At 46.7% G+C, this 26,010-nt stretch overlaps 1 protein-coding gene across 3 annotated transcripts in view; it reads left to right on the top strand.

Moving 5' to 3' along the window:
• ccdc146 (coiled-coil domain containing 146) overlaps positions 1-26,010 on the top strand; it is a 161,697-nt gene that overhangs the window by 47,180 nt on the left and 88,507 nt on the right. For all 3 annotated transcript variants that reach the window (XM_086010422.1, XM_086010420.1, XM_086010421.1), the window contains exons 4-5: positions 4,353-4,562; positions 24,350-24,407. In XM_086010422.1, the coding sequence (XP_085866548.1) occupies positions 4,353-4,562; positions 24,350-24,407 (268 nt within the window). The remainder of the gene's footprint in view (positions 1-4,352; positions 4,563-24,349; positions 24,408-26,010) is intronic.

Below are 26,010 nucleotides of genomic sequence, written 5' to 3'. Positions count from 1 at the left end.
ACCATGCCGTTCCAGAACAGGGTTCCTGAGGCCCAAAGAAAAAGGGACGAAAATGTATTCCTTTAAGGGAATGGAAAGGGACCCGGGTCTTTGCCAGGGTATTCATCTGTTAGTTACATGGAGTGGAAATTCAGTCTCCACCCCACTGAGATCAATTAATTAGATTTACTGTAGCAATTGGGCCTTCCTAAAACTAGAATATTACATTCTGCTGAACCTATCAGGGTGATCTGGGCAGAAGATTTTGCGTAGCGCTGTTGTCTTGCAACATAAACCGGCGGGGATAAGATGCACCTGACCCCTCTGGCTTGTTCCAAACTACTTCTGGTGACATCAACAACATTAGTCAGTTTGCTGTGCACACTGCGATCTGACAGGTCACTAATGCACTGTTTGCAAGGCGTCAACAGTTCGTTCACCTTCCCATAGAGGCTGACAAGCAGGAAGAAAGAGCACTGGGATTTGCCCACATTGCTGGATTCCTGCAGGTGCAGGGCATCATAGACTGCACACATAGCCAAGCGTGCTCCCCATCACGAACCAGCACTGTTTCTCAACAGGAAGGACTTCCATTCGCTCAATGTTCAACTTGTTTGTGACTACAGGTCGTGAGTCATGCAGGTCTGTTCCTGGTTTCCTGGGAATTGTCATGACGCTTTCATACAGCGCCAGTCCTCAATACCCCCTCTGTTGTACCCACAACATCGGGTGGTAGGCTGGCTGCTGGGAGACAAAGGCTATCCCCTCGCCAACTGGCTCGTGACTTCTGTCGGGAACTCGGGCACAGATGCAGAGTGCTGATATAGTGAGAGACATGCAGCAACATGGGTTCTGATTGAGCAAATCATTAGTGTCCTGAATCAGCGGTTACAACTGGACAGCTTGGGAGGGGTCCTTCACCGCAGCCTAGAGTGAGTGTCAAGATTAATAATAATTTGCTGCATGCTCCACAATCCTGCTATACAAAGGGGAGTTGCCTTGAAGAGGAAGAAGTGGAGCAGGAAGATGAAGAATAGGATGAGGAACCGGAAGATGCCGAGGAAGAACATAGGGCACCAGTATTGTGAGCTGCCAGAGCTGTAAGGCAGCGTATTATTGAGGAGATATTGGGGTGGAAATTGCGGTCGGAGGCTTGCTGTGGACAACCGCCTCCGAACTGCAAAAAAAGTACGCACCTACCTGATTGCTCCAGACCTTCGAAGACTTGCGCTCCTGGGCCTGCAGGCATACACCTGCATAAAGGCCCACGTATCCCAGGGGCGCATGCGGTTCGCAAGCGTCCCTGGGATCACGAGGGTTGGCCCAACCAATCACAAAGGTGGATTCCCATTATGCTTATTCGGATTCAATTTACGTACAGAATCCCCATTAGCATAATAGGAATCCCCTAAAAAAAACACTTTCACAGCATTTAGAAAAAATCATTACATGTTCAAAATTAATTAAAATACAATGTAATTAAATATTTAAAACAAAAATTTAATTTTTTGAAAAATAAATTTAGACATTTTTAAAGGGGCCAAAAATAACCTAAACTAATTTTAAAGGTTTTTGAATATTTAAATCATTTAAAAAATGTTAGTTTAATATTTATTTTAAACCCTTATGCTGGTAAAAGAAGGCCTTACGCCTGCTTTTACCAGGCGTAAGAGTTTCATGGGCATTCGCTGGGCAGTAGTTGGGCAAATAGCCCATACCCTGTGCCAGCGAATATCCATTTCCTGCGGATGGGTACGATCTGTCAAGCTGAATCTTGACAGATCGCAAGTTCCGGGTTTTCGCACATGCGCATCGCATGTGGAAACCCGGAACTTGCGGGGCACTTACAACCGTATACGCTGTGTGTATGCTGTCACAGGCCCTGGAAAATCCAGGCCATTATCCTGAACCATGTCCCCTTGGCCTGAGCACCAACACTGCCTCCTTCCATTTGACCCAGTCCTGACATCTACCATATCAATGCCCTCAAACAGAAGAATTTCTGAGTTTATGTATGCTCACTTTTGGAAAACTCTAAAAATGATCTCTGTGGCAATTACTTTTGCCAGTACAGGTAGACTATCCTTTATCCGAACTTCCGAAAACCGAAAACCTCTAAAAACCGAAAGTTTTTTCGTTCAGCGTAAGTCGTGCGCACGACATGACCAGAGTGGCGCACGACTTACGCTGAGCAGGGCAGAGGGTCACAGAGTTCCCTCCTGGGTAGGAGATTGCAGGCCGAGCCGGGCAGTGTGAAGGAGGTACCGGGAGAGTGAACCCAACAATACAGCGGCCGGTCCGATAGCTGCAGCGGCCCGTCCGATATTCTTTTCTCCCCCCGACCCGACCCGCGGCCCGTCCGATATTCTTTTCTCCCCCCCCCCGACCCGACCCGACCCCCGACCCGTCCGATATTCTTTTCTCCCGACCCGACCCGAACCGCGGCCCGTCCGATATTCTTTTCTCCCCCCTGACCACCCCCCCCCGACCCCGACCCCCCCCCACCCCCGGACCCCCCCGACCCCGACCTGAACCGCGGCCCGTCCGATATTCTTTTCTCCCCCGCCACCCGACCTGATTTGCGGGCCAGCTTAGTAGGAGTCAGTCGATATCCGGCTTTCCAGAGAAGCAGGAAGGGGAATGAGACACGGAACAGTCGCAAGAGGTAGCCTGAACTTTAAAAATTTATATTAAATACAAATTTCCCAGTCTTATAATAATACCTTCTGAAATCTGAAAAACTCTGAAAACCGAAACTCAGCTGGTCCCAAGGCTTTCGGATAAGGGATAGTGTACCTGTAATATCCTTGGGGATTCTCCCGATTACCGTAACTTTGGCAGAACACCTGTGGAAATCCCGTTTACATGTCCGTCTGGGGTTTCTGTGATCTTCTGCTGAAGTTATGCCCACCAAACGGGAGAATCCCCAAGGAAATTCCGGCATATCTCTTGTAAGGGAGAAACCATACTATGAACGGCAAGAAGCTGTTTGTTTGCCAAACACCATATGCATGTTCTGAATTTTTGCGATACTGGATTCAAGACACTTGCAGCTAAATCGTGTCCTCATGATATAGTTAGATATAGTTTTCTAGACCAATCAGCATCGTGCTGTGCAAACAACACCACATGTTGGGTGTCATTGCTGGGAATTAATTAAAATGCCTCAGAATTTGCAGCGTTTCCATCTGGGCAATTTCTGTCTAAGTGCTTATAGTGTCATTTGCAAAACAGGTATGGAGGAAGCACTCTGCTTTGCAACAGATTCATGATCATTTCTGACACACAATCATAATGGCCCGTATTTTGCAATCGCAGGCCTCCCGCGTGTGGAGGCCTGCGATCTGGAAAAATCTACGCCTTTACCTGAGGGCTCCCGGGAACCACACACTTCTGACCCTGGGCCTCTCCAAACTCCAAGTACACAGGGCCCACGTATCCCAGAGACACATGCAGTTCGCAGCATCCCTGGGATCACGTGGGCCATGGGGAGCCAATAGAAGAAGCGAATCTCCCTTCATACACTTGACAAGAAGACCTGTCAAATATATAAATGAAGATCACCCCAAAAACATTGTAAAACTTTAAATACTTTTTTTTTTAAATCACATGTTTAAAATGACTTGAAATTACAATAAATTAAATATTTTAAACAAAAATTTAATTTTTTGAAAAACATAATTAAAATTTTTTACGGGGCTAAAAATAAAATTTTTTTAAAGTTTTTTTTTTAATGATAAATCAGTGAAAATTAAAAAAATTTTGTTTTACTTTTTTCAACTCTTATCCTGGTAAAAGCAAGCCTAACGCCTGCTTTTACCAGGCGTAAGAATTGTAAGGGTTTTCTGTGGGCGGAGGGTCTCCAAAAAGCGGAACTCTCCGCCCGCAGAGGCCCTTCTCCAGGGCAGGCGGAGGATCTGTCAAGACCATTCTTGACAGATCGGAAATGTCGGTTTTCAGCGCATGCGCAGTGCATGCCTAAAACCGGCATTTCCGATGTCCCTACGGGTGGGTTCACAGTGTGTACACACCCGTAGGGATCGGAATATCTGGGCCAATAAGTTTACTTATAGTGCATGGGGATCATTTGTTGTCTTGTACCATATACTTTGACAGTTCAAACATACCTGTACTTTCTTTCTTAATGCAAATCATTTGATTTTCTAAATAGCAGCTGTTGTCTTACAATTTATATTTTAAATCATTTTACTCTTTTCCAGTTAGAACTTTTGAAAGATTCTGTGCAACATTCCAGATAGTTAACTATATCCTGTAGTTTGTTTTCATTTTATGCCTTTCTATATTCTTTTTGTAATATAAATTACTTTCATGTAATAGCTTTATAACTGGAAAAACTTATTTTATATGTTCAGGAAGCAGGAGTCCGAGATCAACTTATTGCAGGATATTAAGGTCTTTACTGTTGAATTGGAGCACCAAAGGCAGGAGCTGGAAAAAGCTGACCAGTTTCCTGAGAGCTATGATACAGAGGTCAACAAACTGAGGCAGCGGCTGCTTCATTTTCAGAATGAACTGAACCAGACAGAAGAGCGCAATTCTCAGCAGAAGCACAGAGCTATATAGTAAGAAGCTATATTGTCCTGTCCCATTTTATTTGGTGATATTAAGCTCATACTTTGCTGCGTTACATGTGGTGGGATCTTCCACATACAAAACTGATAAAAGGTCTGTCGTCATCAAAAAAACCCATTTACAACTGTGCTAATCTATGTATTTGTAAACATGGAGATAGACTGGCATTAACCAAATATTTTTTTGGATTAAAGAGGGAATGGCACCATTATGACCTCTGCTATCAATCAGATAGTTGCAGACAACTAAATATTGGCATCCGCTGTTTATTTGTGCAGATTTTTTGCGTTGTTGAAAGTGACATTGATGACATTATGGAAACAGTAGCTTGTACTTTCTGAGCTGGACAGTGTGAAGAATATAAATAACTTCAGTGGGAATGCATCATCAATTTGGTGTGTTTCACCTTCAATTGTACATGTTAATCTAGTTACCTGGCAACATATGGCTCAATTACTTCTCGAATGTCATTCTTTGTTGAAATAAATATGCAGGAAAGTCTGCAGAACTACATAGGAGAGACATAAGGATATTAAAGTTATTCAATATTCTTTATAACTATCTCTTTTTAAGAGTATTCACTCCTTTCGAAAATCAAAGAACATGAAGCAATGCTCTTATCCACTTGAGGCGCTGCTTTTAATGTCATGTAAACCTGAACTCCCAAATACTTCTACTCTTCCACATTGCCCAGCCTTCCTCCAGTCAAAGCATAATTACGTCCAGGAATTTCCTCAGAGCAGCTTTACTAACTTCTCTAATAAGTTCTTTTTATTTATTACAATATCTCCCATCTTGCTTGTAATCAATTCAGGATTTACCTCCTCCCCAATATCTTTCTCTTTTGTAAACACTGATGCAAATTACTTGTTAATTATCCCTGCCAATTTCCATTTATCCTCTAATAACTCATTATCCACTCCTCTCAGGGGGTCCCACCTCGCAGATAATAAATTTCTTTTTATTGATACGTTTGCAGAATACTGTTCTTTTTAATATTTTGTTAAGATTCTCCCCATATACTCCCTATTTTCTTTCCTTATCCCTCGCTTAGGGTAGATTATCATATGGGCAGAAAATCCTCTCCATTGTGTTGTGGTTAGATTTGTTTTTCCAGCAACATGGAACTAGGCAATAAATCAACAAATGAATCTTTTAAGAACTGACATGCATAGGAATGAACAAAAGGGAATTTCTTCCAACAGTACAAAACACATTTGTTAAAAAGTGTAATGAACGGTCAAGGAAAGGTCAAAAAATTGGACTGATTTCAAACTACAGATTTAAGTCAATGTGCAACTTTTAAAATGTTCCATGCTTGAAGGCAGCAAATGTTATGACTTGGATTGTAAAATGTTTTAGTTCACAGTGAATAGACAGCAATTGCTGAAGTAATACTGGTGAAAATTATAGATGTTTCCCCCAATGTGGAACTGAATCATAGGGTGAAACATTCAACTTGTACTGAAAACAGGCACACAATGGGCATAGCAACCACTCCGCATGCCTAATAACATCAGCGAGAGGCACGAGCCAAATTGGTGTTGTGCCTCAGTTGATTATGATTGGCGAGCTTACAGTACTACTCGTGCTGTGTATTGGCAGCTCACCGACAAGGGGGGGGAGGGGAAAATTGGGTGGATGCGACGCCAATTAATGGCAGTCTGCACCTCTTAAAGTGGAGGTCCACTTTGTGAATCATTTCTTTGAGTCATTGTTGTAAGGTTAAGATGGTGGCTAGAACATGTTCTACACGGGCACCCCGATTTTCAGACATTGCTCTGGAAGTCCTTGCGAAGGTGGTGATAACGAGGAGGGAGGTGCTGTTTCCAGCCAACAGGAGAAGAGTGCTGCGGCAAATAGCCTCGCTGCAGTGGTCAGAGGTGGCACAGCAGGTTAATGCGAGAAGCATTGCGATCAGGACCTGGCTGCAGTGCAGCAAAAAATTCAGTGATCTGACCAGAACTTTTAAGGTAAGACTCCACCTCACATCTCTCTTACTCTCTTCCTAGCCCTGCGACACCTGTAGCCTCAGCACTCCCAAGGCTTCTCTCCCCCACTTCTCATCACTCTCCTACAATCACAGCAACATATTTCACTGAACTTCCTTCTGCTGCTATTTGTACACTCTGCACCTGCTACTGTCCTCATGATTATCTCCCTCATTTTCCCACAACTGTGGCTTTCACGCTTCATCCACACTATTCTACCCTGACACACACATCTTCACAACCTTTCAGCAGACGACACACTAACACAATCCCTTTTTTCTTCCAGGCAAGTTGGCACACAATACCAGGGAGCAGACGAGAACAGGAGGAGGGCCACCATCCCTTAAGGTACTGTGCCCATTGGAACAGGCTACAATGACACTAGTGGGAAGAGGATGTGTCTGGAGCATTGCAACTGGTGAGGCTGGAGGATAGGTTCCGCAGAGCATTTGTCCACTTTACCCTTTGTTTCTCTGCTCACTGAACTCTCTCCCTCACACACTCTGCATGACAAAGTGGTGTTGCTTTGAGCTTACACTCATCTGTCTCTGCTAAACTTTGCCACTAACTGATAACCCTTAACCCTCTCTGCTCTTTCTAGGTCCATCAGAAGTAGAGGGCCCAGTTGCAGAAGATTAGAAAAGGACAGCTCTCTTGAAGACACACAGTCATGCAACCTTACCCTTGCAGGCACCAACTCAGAAACCGGCACCACGCCGAGTTTAGAGAGTCCATTAGAGGGGTCTGCACTGGTAGATTCACTGAACATGTGTGCAGGATTAAGGGCAGGGTTATAGGTTGACCCAGAAACCTGCCCTGGATGAATAAAAGTCAGCCAAGTCAATATGCCGTCCAGCGCATTTCCGATGCAGCTTGGACGTGGTGAATGGTGGTCGACCATTAAACAACTAACAGGAGGAGGAGGCGGCTTCATGAACATCCCCATCCTCAAAGATGGCGGAGCCCAGCACGTGAGTGCAAAAGACAAGGCTGAAGTGTTTGCAACCATCTTCAACTAGAAGTGACGAGTCGGCCTCCTCCTGAAGTCCCCACCATCACAGAAGCCAGTCTTCAGCCAATTCAATTCATTTCACGTGATATCAAGAAATGGTTGCGCGCACCGGATACAGCAAAGGCTATGGGCCCCAACAACATCCCAGCTGTAGTGCTGAAGGCTTGTGCTCCAGAACTAGCCGCGCCTCTAGCCAAGCTGTTCCAGTACAGCTGCAACACTGGCACCTATCTACCTGACAAAGTGGAAAACTTCCCAGGTATGTCCTGTCCACAAAAAGCAGGACAAATCCAATCCAGCCAATTACCGCTCCACCAGCCTACTCTCAATCATCAGCAAAATGATGGAAGGTGTCGTCGACAGTGCTATTAGGTGACATTTACTCACCAATAACCTGCTCACCAATGCTTGGTTTGGGTTCCGCCAGGACCACTTAGCTCCAGACCTCATTACAACCTTGGTCCAAACATAGACAAAAGAGCTGAATTCTAGAGGTGAGGTGAGAGTGACTGCCCTTGACATCAAGGCAGCATTTGACTGAGTGTAGCATCAAGGAGCTCTAGTAAAATTGAAGTCAATGGGAATCAGGGGGAAAACTCTCCACTGGCTGGAGTCATACCTAGCAAAAAGGAAGATGGGTTGTGGTTATTGGAGGCCAATCATCTCAGCCCCAAGATATCACTGCAGGAGTTCCTCAGTGTGTCCTAGGCCCAACCATCTTCAGCTGCTTCATCAGTGACATTCCCTCCATCTTAAGGTCAGAAGTGGGGATGTTTGCTGATGATTGCACAGTGTTCAGTTCCATTCACAACTCCTCAGATAATGAAGCAGTCCGTGCCCGCATGCAGCAAGACCTGGACAACATTCAAGCTTAGCAAGTAACATTCGCGCCACACAGGTGTTAGGCAAGGAACATCTCCAACAAGAGAGAATCTATCCATCTCCCCTTGACATTCAATGGCATTACCATCACCGAATCCCCTACCATCAACATCCTGGGGGGTTACCATTGGCCAGAAACTTAACTGGATTGGCCACATAAATACTGTGGCTGCAAGAGCAGGTCAGAGGCTGGATATTCTGTGGCGACTGTCTCACCTCCTGACTCCCCAAAACCTTCCCACCATCTACAAGGAACAAGTCAGGAATGTGATGGAATGCTCTCCACATGCCTGGCTGAGTGCAGCTCCAACAACACTCAAGAAGCTCACCATCCAGGACAAAGCAGCCCAATTGGCTGGCACCCCATCCACCACCTTAAACATTCACTCCCTCCACCACCGGCATACCATGGCTGCAGTGTGTACCATCTACAAGATGCACTGCAGCAACTCGCCAAGGGTTCTTCGACAGCACCTCCCAAACCCACATGGGAACACTGTTTACAATCAGCGGTCTAATGACCTTTTTAAAATGGTGCACACAGAAATTTGACTTGGACATTACATAGTATTTACAGCATAGAAACAGGCCATTAGGCCCAACAGGTCCATGCCGGTGTTTATGCTCCACAAAAGCCTCCTCCCATCCATTAACATCTCCCTCTATTCCTTTCAATCTCGTGTGTTTATCTAGCTTCCTCTTAAATGCATCTATGCTAGTCACCTCAACTACTCCTTCTGGTAGTGAGTTCCATATTCTAACCACTCTCTGGGTAAAGAAGTTTCTCCTGAATTCCCTATTGGATTTATTAGTGACTATCTTATAGTTATGGTCCCTAGTTCTGGTCTCCCCCACAAGTGGAAACATTGGGGGTAATTTTAACACCAAAACAGGTGGTTGGGGTCGGGTGAGATGTGAGATAAAAACTTCCGGTTTTAACGGAGGCACAACAGGGGACAGGCGACCAACCTGCCCGCAGGAGGCAGGTTGGCCATTTAAATATTATAAAGAGGCTGCTTGCCTCAGATTTAACCTCTTCCAGGTTTAACCCTGGCCGGCCGGGTTTCCCAGGCCTCAAGAAACCTGGCAGACAAAGGGAGGCGTGGACTACTTTGTAGAAAAGGTAAGTGCCTTCATAGCACTGTGCCAAGGGAATCCTGTGCGCATGGGCACAGAACCAGAAAATCTCCCCTCTTTGCCAAAGAGTTTAATTGCTTCATTGTTCAATGTTGATGTGGTTAGAAGAAGAAGGGTGGGAGGAGGCTCGTGTGGAACTTAAACACCAGCATGGATCTGTTGGGCTGAATGGCCTGTTTCTGTGCTGTAAATACTATGTAATACCAGTACTTTATTAGACTCACTCTTCTTTGTGCCATGGCTCAGTTGGTAGCACTCTTGCCTCTGTAGGTTGTGGGTTCAAGTCCCATTCCAGAGACTTGAGCCCAAAAATCTAGGCTGACACTCCAGTGCAGTACTGAGGGAGTGCTGCACTGTTGGAGCTGCCGTCTTTTGGATGAGATGTTAAACCAAGTCTGCTCTCTCAGGCAGACGCAAAAGATCTCGGCCTAGAAATTGGGTATAGCCCCGCTTGAGGCGTTAGAACTGGCGATGTGCAAAGTTTATAGCCAGACGAAATTTATCGCCGCCTGGCGCGATATTGGGTTGCATCGCCCCCAAAGGGGATTGAGGCGCTAAATCAGCCGTTGCACGGTGCTCTTAAGGCGCAAAAGGTCAGGCACTACTCAATATCGACGCGGACGGGCGCAGCGCAGGTGAACTCAATTACGGGAAAGCACAAGACCTACAGGCGCCGGCCAGCTCTTAAAGGGGCGGGTCAGTCAGACTGAGCTTAAACACCCAACGCCCTGTAGGCCTCAGATTCGGCGCTCGCCCTTGTCTGGCGTTAGAAACTTGTGCATTATGGAGAAGGTTAGGCAGAGAGCAGAGCGCTTCAGCACTGAGGCTCTGGACCACTTGGTGGCTGCAGTTGAACACCGTCGAGAGGTCCTGTATCCGGATAATGGCAAGAGGCCAAATCAGAAGGCTTGTCGACGATCTTGGACGGAGGTTGCTGTGAGGGTGAATTCCAGCAGCATGGCGACCAGGACCCCTGTTCAGTGCAGGAAGAAATTCAACGACCTCACACGGATCGTTAGGTTGAGTGATGGTTTACCAAACTTGTGCTTCCCTCCATCTGCAGCTGACTTCGGGCACCCTGCTGCAATGATGCGCCAATGGCCATCTGTCATTATGCACCCATGGCCCTTTCTGGCCACACACATGGACAGATGTCTCAAGGCCTCATGTAAGGGCTCTTGCACCATGGGGGGCATGCGATGAGGTCTCAAGGCCTCATGTAAGGGCTCTTGCACCATGGGGGGCATGCGATGAGGTCTCAAGGCCTCATGTAACAGAACCTCCCCTTCTTTCCCCTGCAGTCCAAGATGGCACAGATTAGAAAGGAGCAGCGTCGAACCGGTGGCGGACCTGCACAAGTGGTCACTCTCACGGATCTGGAGGAGAGAGTGCACCAGATACTTGGAGGACGTCTGTCTGGTCCAGTGACCACTGCATCTGCCGACCCCATTACTGACAGCGAGGGTAAGACTCTCACCTTTTCCACCTGTTGCCTTCCACTTGGTCCCCCCGCCAGCATGCATCCTCAGTGTGCAGCCATGTCAGAGCCTTGCCGCAATCTGGCATGCCTTTCAGCAAACCTGTCCTTTTGCTAAAGCCACTCTTCCACCTCCCACTTTCAGATGAAGCAGCACCAACTCGGGCTCAACGCGCTGAAGCTGCCAGTGCCAGTGCCACCGGAGGCGAGGACCAGGAGGAATCCGGACCAGCCGTTGCAGAATCCGGGGAGCAGAGACATCTGCAGACTGGGGATAGTAGTCCGCTGGAGGGGAGGGGGGGTGGCTCTGAGGATGAACCAGTTGCCGGACCAAGCGGCATGGAGCAACGCAGGGGGGATAGGCAAGTTCGGCCACCGTCTCCCCGCAGGGCAAGGCAGGTCGTCATGACTGCTGCACAGAGTGCAGATGAGGTCCGTCGCCCTCCAAACAAGCTCCCATTCCGATGCCAGTTGGTCAAAAGGCTTTTAGGTGTAGTGGTGCAAGTGCTTCGGACAGGGTTGAAGGTACCAAGTACTGTAAAGCTCAAATCCCAGAACTCCGCTCCACATTAGCTCGCCAACTCTCTCTAGCAGCGAGCGCAATGAGCAGGCCAAGTGGCAGAAGATTCTGCAGTGGAGCTGTCCCCTTTAAATAGCGCCCCCCTACTCCGAGAAGGGCCTGTTAGCCCTCCCTCGAACTGTCACTAATAGCGCTGGGCGCTAAGGCTCCGGGCGCCACCCAATATGCGCTCAGGCGCTCCTAAAAGGCGTTGCACACTGAAATGACGTCATGAGCTGCTTGCACTCGCGGGCGCGCGCAAACACTTAGCGCAGGCGCTAAATGTATAGTCAATATCTGAGTTGGCGCTATCTTCATAGCGTCCGCCCCAACATAGCGCTTCGCCCCAATTCTAGGTCTCTTTAGGCGCTCAGCGCCGGCGCTACCAACCCAATTTCTAGGCCCTCATGTTATTATTTCAAAGAAGAGCAGGGGAGTTATCCCCAGTGTCCTGGCCAATATTTATCCCTCAATTAACATCACTAAAACAGATTATCTGGTCATTATCACATTGCTGTTTGTGGGAGCTTGTGTGTGCAAATTGGCTGCCGTGTTTCCTACATTACAATAGTGACTACACTTCAAAAGTACTTAATTGGCTGTAAAGCGTTTTGGGATGTCCTAAGGTCATGAAAGGCACTATATAAATGCAAGTCTGTCTTTCTTTCTTACTTTCAGTCTCATAGGAACATAAAGTATGGCGTGAGAAAAGATCAGTTGGCCAATTAGATCTTTACTTCCATGGATCATGTGCAATTTGCTTGTTCATGGAGGTGCAGAAAGCAGTCCAGACAGGACTGCTGTACTTCGGGCATGGAGCAAACCTGTAGTGTACCCTGCGGACCTTATGCTATAATACAAGGTCAACCCATAATAAATATTTGATGCTCAGCACATGATGTGCCGGGAGTGCCACTGGGTTAGGGAACAGATTATAATATGCTCTTAAAGGGCTGCTGGTTACCCTTAAAGCTGTTCTGTAGCTCAGGAGGAAAAGAGAGGAGGCAGACAAGGGTGGGAGGGAGAGAACTTCCAATTTAGTGACAAAGTTTAGGAGGTCCTGCAGAGCAGGATGGCTCTTTTAGGTAAGGGTCACAAGTCCACAATTTGTACCTCTGTAGTGCTGCATGATTGCTGACTGAGCTGTGGACCAACATACACAACATGGCACTCTAAGGCCCCCTGAAATGGAGCCATCATTGGTCGGGGTTGAAGAGTAGGATAAGGGATTAACTTGGGATTGATGAAGAGCGTCAAGGAAATTTATATTTGCGAATCTTCAGCATGGCAAGATGTTCATTATATGCAGGGTTGACTATATAACTCAATTTCCCCTCCCCATTATATACTTAACATGGTTGGCTTCCACAGAAATGAATGGAGGGTGGTTTACACTAAAAATATTACACTTAAATTACATATACTTAAAAAAATGAGATGATATTACTTTGGCTGACTGGAGCTCTGATTAGAAGCCTGATGAACAGACTGTCATTCTTATTTTGCTTTACACATGGGTCTTGCACCAAAGTTAACCCTGAGAAGTCTGCAGGGTTACATTTGGCTACATTTTAGAATTGTGGTGCATAGATTTATGCATTTTAATTATTGGAGCAAAAGTAGGTTTTTGTTTTCTTACAGAACGATAACTATGGTCAGCAAGGGCTTAGTGATAATGCTGTCTACAAGTTTATATCTATATATATAAATAAGTATGTCTCTCTGTCTGTCTCTCTGTATGTCTCTCTGTCTGTCTCTCTGTCCGGCTATGCAATCAAAAGTTATAGAGCGTACCTACACATATGTTATATCAAAAGAAAGCTTATCATTAGGGGACTCTCATAGGCATATTTACTTTTTGGTCGGACAAAAATTGTGCCGACGGTATCCAAATAACGTTCAAAATTCCGCTCATTATCCGCTCATTAGCATCGAGTGACGTGAAGGTTGACCAATCGTACAGTTGAGCGACCCGACGGTCGACCAATCGCTGCGTCACGGGGGCGGGTTCATTGCGTGTGCGGGTGAGCCATCCTGGAGTCGAGTGACGTGACGATTGACCAATCCTACAGTTCAGTGACCTGACGTGTATGGGTGGGCCTAATGCTTCTGAGTTGAGGTGAGTGGCTGCCATCTTGATTCCAAACTCTTCATTTCTTTTTCCCACTTTCTGCATGTTTCTTTTCAAATCTAGATTTCCAGCAAAAAAAAAGTTGCTTTTAAAACACAAATTGTTTTTTAAAAAAGTTAATTAATTTGTAAATCTTTTCTCTAACCTCTATAATTTTCCTACCTTTCACCGTTTTTGCAGGCGGGCCTCGAAGCCTGGGCCTCTGTTGCCCAGCCATGCCCGAGCTACGCACCTCCCGTCCCGCTCAACAAGCGGCCCGCGATCGCCGCCATCTTTCTAAAGGCTGGTGGCGCGGGACTGAGGCGAGCGTAGCCATCGCCACCATCTTAGTAAAGGTGGGCGGGGCGGGAGTCAGCGCGCGTGTCAACGTCGGCCCAGAGCGCGAGCGAATCGGCGGTCTTGAAGCCGGCTCGGGCGGGTGGCGGGGCTCGGGAGGGCGGGAAGGGTTACCCCGGCAACCGGGCCCGGCCCTCTCTCACAGCCTCAAGCCGGCTCACGCCCGTTCCCGGGGCTTGGCTCCAGCGCAGACCCAGCCGCAATCGGTGGTCTTGAAGCCGGCTCAGGAGGGCGGGGCTCGGGAGGGCGGAGAGTGGGGCTCGGGAGGGCGGGGGGCGGGTCTCGGGAAGGGGGGGAAGGGTTACCCCGGCAACTGGGCCCGGCCGTCTCTCACAGCCTCAAGCCGGCTCACGCCCGTACCCGGGGCTTGGCTCCATTTGCAGCCGCGGGCCACTCACCCTCTCTCTCTCCTCCCCTCTCGCCTCTCCCCCTCTCTCTCCCCCCTGCCTCACCCTCTCTCTCCCCCTCTCTCTCCCCCCTGCCTCACCCTCTCTCTCTCTCCCCCCCTCCCCCTCTCTCCCCCTCCCTCCCCCTCTCTCCCCGCCCCCTCCATCCCCCTCTCTCTCTCCCCCTCCCTCCCTCCCCCTCCCCTCCCTCCCCCCTCCCCTCCCTCCCTCCCTCCCTCCATCCCCCCTCCCTCCCTCCCCACCTCCCTCCCTCCCCTCCCTCCCTCCCTCCCTCCCTCTCTCTCTGCCCCCTCCCTCCCCCCCTCTCTCCCCCCTCTCTCTCCCCCAGTCTCTCTCCCCCCTCTCTCTCCCCCAGTCTCTCTCTCCCCTCAGTCTCTCTCTCCCCCCAGTCTCTCTCTCCCCCGTCTCTCTCTCTCCCCCAGTCTCTCTCTCTCTCCCCCAGTCTCTCTCTCTCTCCCCCAGTCTCTCTCTCTCTCTCTCTCTCTCTCCCAGTCTCTCTCCCTCTCCCCCAGTCTCTCTCTCTCTCTCCCCCCAGTCTCTCTCTCCCCCAGTCTCTCTCTCTCCCCCAGTCTCTCTCTCTCTCTCTCCCCCAGTCTCTCTCTCTCTCTCTCTCCCCAGTCTCTCTCTCTCCCCCCAGTCTCTCTCTCTCTCTCTTCTCCCCCCAGTCTCTCGCTCTCTCTTCTCCCCCCAGTCGCTCTCTCTCTCTTACCCCCAGTCGCTCTCTCTCTTCTCCCAGTCGCGCTCTCTCTCTTCCCCCCAGTCGCTCTCTCTCTTCCCCCCCAGTCGCTCTCTCTCTTCCCCCCAGTCGCTCTCTCTCTTCCCCCCAGTCGCTCTCTCTCTTCCCCCCGTCGCTCTCTCCCTTCCCCCCAGTCGCTCTCTCTCTTCCCCCCAGTCGCTCTCTCTCTTCCCCCCCAGTCGCTCTCTCTCTTCCCCCCAGTCGCTCTCTCTCTCTCTTCCAACAACAACATGCCCTCAAAAAAGCCTCGGCACCGCCGGGCACTCCAGCTAGTATATATATAGATATATATACAACTTTTCATATAATTGGGTGCAGTTTTAAAATTGTGTAGCTCGCAGAAAATGTTTTCTAAATACTTTTTAAAGCACATTTTAATTTAAATTCAGTTGTGCTGGAAATATTTCACATTGTGACATTTATTTTTGGTGCAAAATATGTTGCCTTGCTACAGAATAACAAAACATCAGTCTTGAGGGATCAAAAGTTCCTCCCCTCTGTTCCTGAAAAAATGTAACTGAATTGCTTCAATATGTCTAATAAATAACTTCATGGCAAGGCAGATTGACACCATGATATCCAGATTTCAGTGCAATTAGTCTGCAAGAATCTTTTTATGTATTTTAGGCATTTTAGGCTCATAGCTATTTGAAAAGCAGCAATACAGCCTGATTTGCCCTCCTATTTATATATCAGAGTCCATTATCCTATTCCAACTAAACCATCCTGGAAGGTTGAAGTATGCTTAGAGGCATTCTCAGCCTACGGTAGAGTGGGCCAAAGTTTTATTTTAAATAGAAAAGTAATTACCAACATTCATATGTGACGTTCAGTCAGCTTTTCTATAGAAGATAATTTAAATTTGAATGGTTTGCAAATTATGGAAAATAATAATGCGAGTCACCATTTTTGTTGAATCTGATTCCACTCCATTCAGAAGAATTTAGTTACAAAGTTTGTTTACAGTATGGAAGAGATCATATTTTACCCCCACTTTTTAAAAAAAACCAAAATGTTTTTAATGTGGTTACAAAAGAACTTTCCCATTGGTGGGAGGACTTTAGAATCAAAAGCATACTGTTCCTCATATCCACTGTTCCTCGTCCTTATGACTCATTTGAGCTTTTGTAACATTGTAAGTTTACACATGCTTGAAAGACTTTTCCACTTATTTGCAGAGTCAACCCAATTTAAACACTAGAGCCCCCAATGAATGACTCTATTCCACCAGGGAAGGATTTTAGCCAGCAATGGTTCACAAGATGCTCCATGGTTTAGATAGCTTCTCCACAGTCGCATGCCGTGCTAACCTTCACTTCCCAATTAATTTTTAGTAATGAACAGTGATCTGTAGCACAGTTAGAAATAAAGAAATAACTTGCATTTATATAGTGCCATTCATGGTCTCAGGACAGCCAAAAGCGCTCTAAAGCCAAGTACTTTTGAAGTGTAGTCACTGTTGTAATGTAGGGAAACAGAGCAGCCAATTTGCACACAGCAAGGTCCCACAAACTTCAATGAGATAATGACCAGATAATCTGTTTTTTAGTGATTTTGGTTGAGGGATAAATACTGGCCAGGATACCGAGCTGAAGTGTCCTGCTTTTCATCAAATAGTACCATGGAATTTTTACCTGAGACAGCTGATTAAATTTGTCTGCTTATTGCAGAAAAGTCCCGTTTCAATAGTACAATCATTATGATGGGATTGCGATGGAAGGAGCACAAACCAGGCCAGGACCCGTATACACCAGGTTCTGACGTTGCCCAGGAGTTTTTTTGCACTTTGTTGGAGGCGAAGATTCCATCCAACCCAAACAAGGCCACGGAGAGTGCGGGGTCAGTGACTCCCAAGTCCATGAGTATAAACAGTGCTGGCCTGGGTAATGCCAGTCAGGAATTGGCAGCTGGTATACCTAGAAGGAGGAGGCCTACCAGTCCCTGAGTAGCTGTTGTGGGGTCCACATTGAGGTTCCAGGCCTGGGTCATGACCTGGACCCCTAAAGAGGCGAAAGAGTCACAACATTTTTAGAGTGGCCCCCTTGGCTATGGGGCTACTGGAGACACAGTCAGGAAATTTACAGGGTGAGGTGGGGGAGGGAAAAGAGTGCAAGGGTGCCCAATACCAGTGCTGCATTTTGTGGCCTTCTCAGGCCCACTGCCTTTATTTAAATTGGGTAATCTCCTCCTGAGCCTACACACTCTGGCAGAGTCAGCAGCAGAAATTATTGGGAAGAATGATCCTGGTGTAACTATTAGGATTGCTTGTCCACATATTTTTGGGCCCTGTATTTTATACGTATAATCATGAAGGAAACAGAAGGAACTGTAAGGCAAATTATGAATGTTGAAAAGCTTGGATTAGAAACATTGTTGGTTAAACATGGAGCTATAATCTGGTTTGAGTGTTTTAGTTTATGTGATATACATACATACATATATATTGTCATATTGTAATTTTTTTTGCCAATGTATTATTGTTGTTGGCAATGGTGCACTGGCTATGCTGAAACTGCCTCCGTGGCTGAATAAATGTAGTTGTTTTAACCACATCCAGCCAACTCCTGTGCCTAATTGTGAGAGGAAGAAATAGAAAGACTTGCATGTCTACTGAAAAAAATATAAGCTAGCTACATAAAGACAAACCCTATGCTGTGGAGTACCTAGACCTCCAAAAGGCATTTGACAAAGTTCCACACAAAAGGCTGTCAGTCAAACTAAAACTATAGGGATTTAGTGTAAATACTGGAAATAGATCAAAAATTGGCTGAGAGGTAGAAACCAATGAGTACTCATTAGGAGAGTTATTTTGGGGTGGAGGGAGTACTAAATGGTATGCCCCAGGGTTTGGTGTAGGACCACTACCATTTCTAGTTTATATAAATGACTTGGATTCAGAAACTCAAAGCAACATGCGAGCTACAAGAAGTCTGTGGATTGTGGGAGACCAGAAGAGTGTGAAGTTTAACATCAATGGTGTTGTGTATGTCCCTTTAAGGGAATAACTGGTCTCAGACTGCAGTACCGGCAGTGACCACCCCTGTATAAAAGGCCCTAGCAGGCTTCTGTAGTTTCAGGTTCCAGGTTGTCTCCATTCAGTAAAGACTTGTTAAACCAACTCCTGCATTCCGTGTCTCCATTAACACACGGATCTAATACTGGCGACGAGTAAGAAACGAACTTACCTGCAACTCGGCAGCACCTCAGACAACGTTGTTGAAGGTCGAGACCAGAGAAAAGTAAAAAAAAAAATCCAGAGAGAGTCGAGAAACGGGCGTCGACCGTGGGCAACCGCCCTCCAAATCAAAAATATTGAGGGGTGCAGGAGAGACTGTCATGAGCCAGGCTTGGTTCTTCAGTCTGTGGTTTCCCAGCTAATCGGGCTGGTGGCAGGTAGTGCACTGATCCTTCCTGGGCTGCGGCAGGCTAGAGCTCGATCGGGTGGCTCTGCAACGGGGCCGGGCAGCGAGTCGGGAAGCAAAGAAAGAGAGAGAGGGTGGAGCACACAGGGCGCGGCCGGTGCTTCGAAGCTGGGCAGCGTTCGGACCTAAGAAGAGGGAGGGAAGTGTCCCAGAGGGTCCGCTCCGCGACGGGAACGGTTCTTTAATTAACGGAGCAAGTATTGAAGCGCGATAGAGAAGTGAAGATACCGCGGAGAGCGGCGTTGGCGGCAGCGGCGGGAAAGCGCGGGAGGCGCCATCTTAACTCGGTGGGGAAGAAGGAAAAGAGCGGGAGGCGCCATTTTGATCCATCGGGGACGAAGGCAAAGCGCGGGAGGCGCCATTTTAGATTTTTAAGATGCCAAAGACTGGCGATAGCACTGCCTTCGATAATGCAATAGAAGACTGGACCACGTATGTGGAAAGAGTCGAGGTATATTGCGAGGCAAACGAAATAGCCGATGAGAAAAAGGCATCGGTATTGCTAAATTTAATGGGCGCAAGAACGTACGGCCTATTGCGGGACCTGATTACTCCAGCCAAACCGAAGGCGAAGAGTTTTAACGAAATTGTTGCTATCCTACAGGAACACCTAAATCCTACACCGCTGCTGATAGCAGAAAGATTTAAATTCCACAGGAGAAATCAGCATAAAAATGAGAGCAATGCTGATTACCTTACGGAACTACGCAAGCTATCAAAGCACTGCCAGTTCGGAGCAAGACTGGCAGATACCTTACGGGACAAATTTGTCTGTGGACTCCTGAGTGAAGGAACCCAGAAGAGGTTACTCTCAGAGAAAGAGCTGACGCTAGATAAGGCTTTCAGCGTGGCAGTATCGTACGAAGCAGCAGCAAGGGGAGCTGCGGAAATAGAACAAAAGCCACAGGAATACGGCACCCACGAAATGACACGGGGATTTGCAAAATGTTATCGCTGCGGCAGAACAAACCATGACCAGAAGGACTGCTGGTCCAAGGACAAAATATGCAGGCAATGCGGAAAGATGGGACACATTGCACGAGTTTGCAGGTCTGGGAAGAAGACCAACGACAACAAAAAGGCTACTAAGGAACCGTACAGGAAAGTACAAAAGATGACGGACAGTAGTTCCGAAGACCAGATGAGCGATAGTGAATCCGGGAACAAGAGACTAAGCTGTCTCAAACTTCACAACGTAATCGCAAAAGAGGATCACCGAACCATTTGGGTCACCCTCACGATAGCAGGGTCCCAAGTCAAAATGGAATTGGATACAGGATCAGCTCTAACCGTCATGAATCGACGAGACTACGAGCGGCTATTCTCACACATACCCTTGAGAGAGACATCCATTGTCTTGAGGACGTATACGGGGCAAAAAGTATACCCCAGAGGAAAAATAAGGGTGCCTGTCGAATACAACGGCAAGAAAATACGGAAATTGTATCTCTACATTCTGCAAGATGGTGGACCACCGTTATTGGGACGTGAATGGATCAGAAAGATAAGTTTAGACTGGCACTCCATTCAGGCACTGACGGTGGCTGGTAAAAAGGATGACGACGTCACTCCTGGACGATTGTCAACAATCTTAGCTGAGCCAAAGAGGTATTTCAACAAGAACTGGGCACTCTTAAAGGCGTAACCGCCTCGATAAAAATAGAGGAGAATGCAATTCCCAAGTTTTTCAAAGCAAGACCGGTACCATATGCAATTCGCCCAGCCGTCAAGGCAGAGCTGGAGAATCTGGAGAATGCAGGCGTGTTATCTAAGGTAGACTGGAGCGAGTGGGCGACACCCATCGTTCCTGTCATGAAGAAAACGTTAAACAATAAGTCTGAGGAGCCAAGGAAGGTTCGCATCTGTGGGGACTTCAAGGTGACAGTGAACCCAGTCCTTCACACAGTACAATATCCTCTTCCAAGGATAGAAGATATCTTCGCCTCACTATCTGGAGGGAAGCGTTTTACAAAAATTGACCTAGCACAGGCATATTTGCAGATGGAGGTTGAAGAATCCTCTAGGAAGTATCTCACGATAAACACTCACAAAGGTCTTTACCAGTATAATCGACTGGTATTCGGAGTAGCATCAGCTACGATATGGCAAAGAGCGATGGAACAAGTCCTGCAAGGGATTCCGGGGACTCAGTGTTACTTGGACGACATCCTAGTGACAGGTGAAGATGACAGTGAACACCTTGCCAACCTAGAGCAGGTGCTCACTAGATTACGTGAACATGGGCTACAAGCCAATCGCCCCAAGTGCGAGTTTTTTAAGAAACGGATATCGTATTGTGGCCACGTGATTGATGAAGAGGGGTTGCATAAGTCCCCTGACAAAATTGAAGCGGTAGTTAAGGCTCCAGCGCCTGAAAATGTGTCGCAACTGAGGTCATTCCTCGGATTGGTGAATTACTACCATAAGTTTTTGCTGAATTTGTCCACAATTCTGCATCCACTGAACGCCCTACTACGAACGGGAGTAGCATGGAAATGGAGCGATGAATGTAAGTGGGCCTTTCAGAAGAGTAAGGACCTAATCACTTCAAGAGAAGTATTGGCTCACTACAACCCATCACTACCGATAAGACTGGCGTGTGATGCGTCTCCCTACGGCATTGGGGCGGTACTGTCACATAAATTCCTTGATGGTTCTGAGAGGCCGATAGCTTTTGCGTCACGCTCGTTAACTTCAGCCGAGCGTAACTACACCCAGATTGACAGAGAGGCCCTCAGCCTGGTGTGGGGGGTGAAGAAGTTCAATCACTACCTGCACGGTCAGAAATTTACTCTACTAACTGATCATCAACCTCTCGTCTCCATTTTCAACCCTCAGAAGGGCGTACCGATAATGACGGCACAACGGCTACAGAGGTGGTCCCTTTTCCTAGGGGCACACCAATATGACATCGAGTACAAAGGAACTAAACAGCATGGGAATGCTGATGGATTGTCGCGCCTACCGTTGCTGACGGTGGAAGAAGAACTGGCAGTGGATCCAGTGGAGTTATTCCACTCGACTATAGTCGAATGTCTCCCTGTGACGAATGCAAACATAGAAAAGGAAACACGAAATGACCCGACACTCTCCTGGGTCTATGATTTAACGGTGAAGGGATGGCCAGCACATGGCGAACCACTGCTGCCAGCATTCTCGCCGAGAAGAGAACAGCTGTCAGTGTGCAGAGGAACCTTGATGTGTGGATCCAGAGTAGTAATTCCACCCAAATTGAAGGATAGAGTGCTCAATGAGCTTCATGAGGGTCATCTGGGAGGGGTAAAAATGAAGAACTTAGCCAGAGCGTTTGTGTGGTGGCCGGGAATCGATAGAGAAATCGAAGAGATGACCAAGAGCTGTACAGGATGCCAGAAGGTCCAAAACGCCCCACCACAAGCCCCTCTACATCCATGGGAGTGGCCCTCATCTCCATGGCAAAGGGTGCACATTGATTTTGCTGGTCCCTTTATGGACTCGATGTTTTTAATTGCGGTGGATGCACATTCAAAGTGGCCAGAGGTAATAAAAATGTCCTCAACCACCACAGAAAAAACTATCACAGTCTTACGAACCATATTCGCCAGGAATGGGCTGCCTGAACAGATTTGCTCTGACAATGGACCACAGTTTGTGTCTGAAGAGTTCTGGAGGTTCTTAAAGAACAATGGTGTTAAGCATTACACATCCGCCCCATATCATCCAGCCACTAATGGATTGGCCGAGAGGTTTGTTCAAACATTCAAGAAGGCTATCAAGGCAATGTGTAATGAAGATATACCCCTACAACACAAGGTGGATAACTTCTTGTTTGCCTACCGGAATGCGACACATGCGGTTACCAACCAAACTCCAGCCATGATGTTCTTCAATCGAAGACTACGATGCCACTTGCATTTGGTTAAGCCAAACGTCCGAAGAGATGTGGAGAACAGGCAGTTTCAGAATATGAATGAAAGGCCGACCAGGAGTTTTAAGATAGGTCAACCAGTTTTGGCCTGGGACTACCGCACAGAGAAATGGCAGCCAGGAACGATCTGTACATGGCAAGGACCTCTAATGTATACCGTGGACATTGGAGAGAGCATTGGAAGACGCCATGCTGACCAGATTCTAGAGTCACTGGAAAACATCAACTCCACACCACGATCTGATACACCTGGCGATGAAACCGAATCGGCGATATTGGAAGCAGACGAACCAAACAACGACATTGATCCCGACTCAACCTTGCCAGAAGAACCTGATATCCCAAAGAGGCGTTATCCAGACAGAATCAGGAAGCCTCCTCAAAGACTGAACTTATAATTGCTTAACTTCAACCAATGTATCTAGCAACCGTAATTGTAATTGTAATTAGTTATTATTTAGTTGTTAAATGAATGTTATGTACTGTTTATCTAAAAGGGGAGGAATTGTTGTGTATGTCCCTTTAAGGGAATAACTGGTCTCAGACTGCAGTACCGGCAGTGACCACCCCTGTATAAAAGGCCCTAGCAGGCTTCTGTAGTTTCAGTTTCCAGGTTGTCTCCATTCAGTAAAGACTTGTTAAACCAACTCCTGCACACGGATCTAATAAATGGGTGTTCAGCCTTAGAGGGAGTTCAGCCTTGAGGTGCCATTGTACAGGAGAGTGGTTCTAAACAACACCTTTTCACTGTGGAGCAAGAGACTGTTATGAATCTTATGATCCATGAAGAAAGACTGGATGGCCAGCTGGTGGCGCCGTCCAAGGAGTATAAATACTCGGGCGTGGGCCCAGCTTGCCCAGGACATTGTGTAAACAGGAACTAGTGAAAGATAACTAGACCTCCTTGTTTTGAAACAAGTTGATTAAAGCCTTGCTTTATACTCGAACCAAGTGCGTAGTGAGTTTTTATTACATCAGGGACTATCCATGGGGCTGAGAGGGAGGTAGACTGCAATAATAGGAGAGTAGTAGGTGTGGGGGATTTTATAGTCAGGGGCTCATCCGCTACATAGTTGCTGGTTTGTTCTTTTAGGCTGCTGGTTTAATTCTGGGAATTTTTTTGCCTATTTTTTGCGTTCTACAACTGAGAGTATTTTTTTAGTTCCATTCCTGTGGAACCAGGAGGACCAGATGTGTTACTCCCACCTCCACAGCACTGCTGCAGGCCCACGTCCACCCACCTCCTCCTGGAATTTCCTCCACCCCCCTCTCCCAAGACTTACCTGCCAACAGCAGAGCCAAATTCTCCCCCTTACACCAGGCCAGCTGCCTCAGGAGGCACAGCAGTGCCAGTAGCTGGCCTCTGTTATTAAAATGGCGCCCGAGGCCCAATTTCGAGTGAGGTTCTGGCTATTGGCTTTTCGCATATGCTTCCAACATTTTGCCTAATTTAGGCCAGCAACTGCACCAAAAGCAATTTCTACATATAAAAGCTTTGAAGCATGGAACACATCCCATTTGAAGCCTTTACCCTGTAGCCGAATTATTCAGCCCATCTATTACTGATCAATCAAGTTGGGTTTTTTTGCACTAAAAAATTTGCATTATTGAATAATTTGAGTTAAACAACATAAATAAAACAGCAAAGTAATAATTAGTACTATTATCAGATAATTCAAATTAAGTGACTTTGCATTAAGTGTAGACTGTATTTCCTTTTTGTGATTAATAATGTTGCTATTATTTAACCAGATTGAATATTATGTCTGTTTTGTTACAGTTTAAAAGATGAACTGATAATGTTTAGAAAAGACTTTGAGAGACTACCAAAAGCTGCAGTGAGTTTTTAAGCCTACAACTCATTCTCTTCAAAGAACATGCTTAAAATTTTGTGTTGGGATAAGTATAATGAATAATTTTACTTGATCCATATATTAGTTCTGTGTTGTTACAAGGTCCCCTTGTGTCAGGGGCGCTCGGCCCTAGGTTACTCTGTCAATGATTCGGCTTGGCAATCCCAATTGGTTATAACAAGGCTTTATTGTAACATGGTGTGTATCAATCATATACACCATATTCAAGCAACAATTAACAGGAATCAAGGTTGGTATTACCGGGTCCGAGTCTCTGGACAACGGTGCAGAGGTCTTGTTCAAATCTGCTGTGTTTTGTTCTGTTTGTGCTCTTTCATTTATACCCCTTTCCTTAGGGCATGCATGCCCTTGCATCAGCCATAACTCATTGACTCCACTCTATCTAGTTTCAATCAACCATTATCTTACACAGACTATGGTGTCCTTGTTTGTCTGGAATTGTGACCTCCCTCTAATCAATTGTCAAAGCATGCAATTAAGCTGTTGTTAACGAAGTTAAGGCCATCGAATGCCATCTAACAGTTAACAAGATTATCTAACAATAATTTACAAGAGTTAATTAATTATATTTCAATTGTATAAAAATGGTTACGTATTCATATTTCAACACTCCCAACTTGAGGGAGAAGAACTTCTTCTGATACATCACTATTATTCCTTCCAGGTGAAACAGCGATTTACTTGTACTTCTTGCAATCTAGTATACTGTATTCGCTGCTCACGATGCGATCTCCTCTACATTGGGGAGACCAAACGCAGATTGGGTGACCGTTTTGCGGAACACCTCCGTTCAGTCCGTAAGGGTGACCCCGAGCTTCCGGTCACCTGTCATTTTAATTCACCGCTCCATTCCCACTCGGACCTCCCCGTTCTTGGCCTCTTGCATTGTTCCACGGAAGCTCAACGTAAACTCGAGGTACAGCACCTCATCTTCCAATTAGGCACTTTGCAGCCTTCCGGACTCAATATCGAGTTCAACAATTTCAGATCATAACCTCGGCCCCTATTACATTTTTACTTATATATATTTTTTTTCTTTCCACCCCTTTGTTTTGGGTCTTCCTTCCCCCCCCCCTTTCCTTTTTTTTTCTCTCTCCCACATGGCAGCTGTTTCTCATCCTGCCAGTACACTTCACACCTAACCTGAGCCGTCTTTTGTCTCCTCTGTCCTATTACCATCTCGTCTGGTTTTGAATACCTCTTAATGTCTCTTTACTTCTCTTTTGTTCTATCGCAGCCCTGCCTTCGATCTATTTTATTTCCTTTCCAGTTTTGAAAAAGGGTTCACCCGAAACGTCGACTTTTAATTTCTCTCCACGGATGTTGCCTGGCCTGCTGAGTTTTTCCAGCATTTTCTGTTATTTCGGATTTCCAGCATCTGCAGTATTTTGCTATCGTACATCACTATTATCGTTCCCTTAATAAAGCTACCATTTCATGTCTATCTACTTTCTTATTTAAGCATTTTATAACACCTCTAAGCCAACAGACTAAAATGAGTAAAACCCCCAATACCACAATCTGGGCGACAATTAAAGATTCAGATAACAAGCGGTACCACGGATGC

This window comes from Somniosus microcephalus, chromosome 17, assembly GCF_052327205.1.
Source record: "Somniosus microcephalus isolate GS21.2 chromosome 17, FLI_Smic_1.0, whole genome shotgun sequence".
In the NCBI taxonomy this organism is placed as follows: Eukaryota; Metazoa; Chordata; class Chondrichthyes; order Squaliformes; family Somniosidae; genus Somniosus; species Somniosus microcephalus.
The sequence above is the reverse complement of the archived record's forward strand: the minus strand, read 5'-3'. Positions and strand labels throughout refer to the sequence as shown.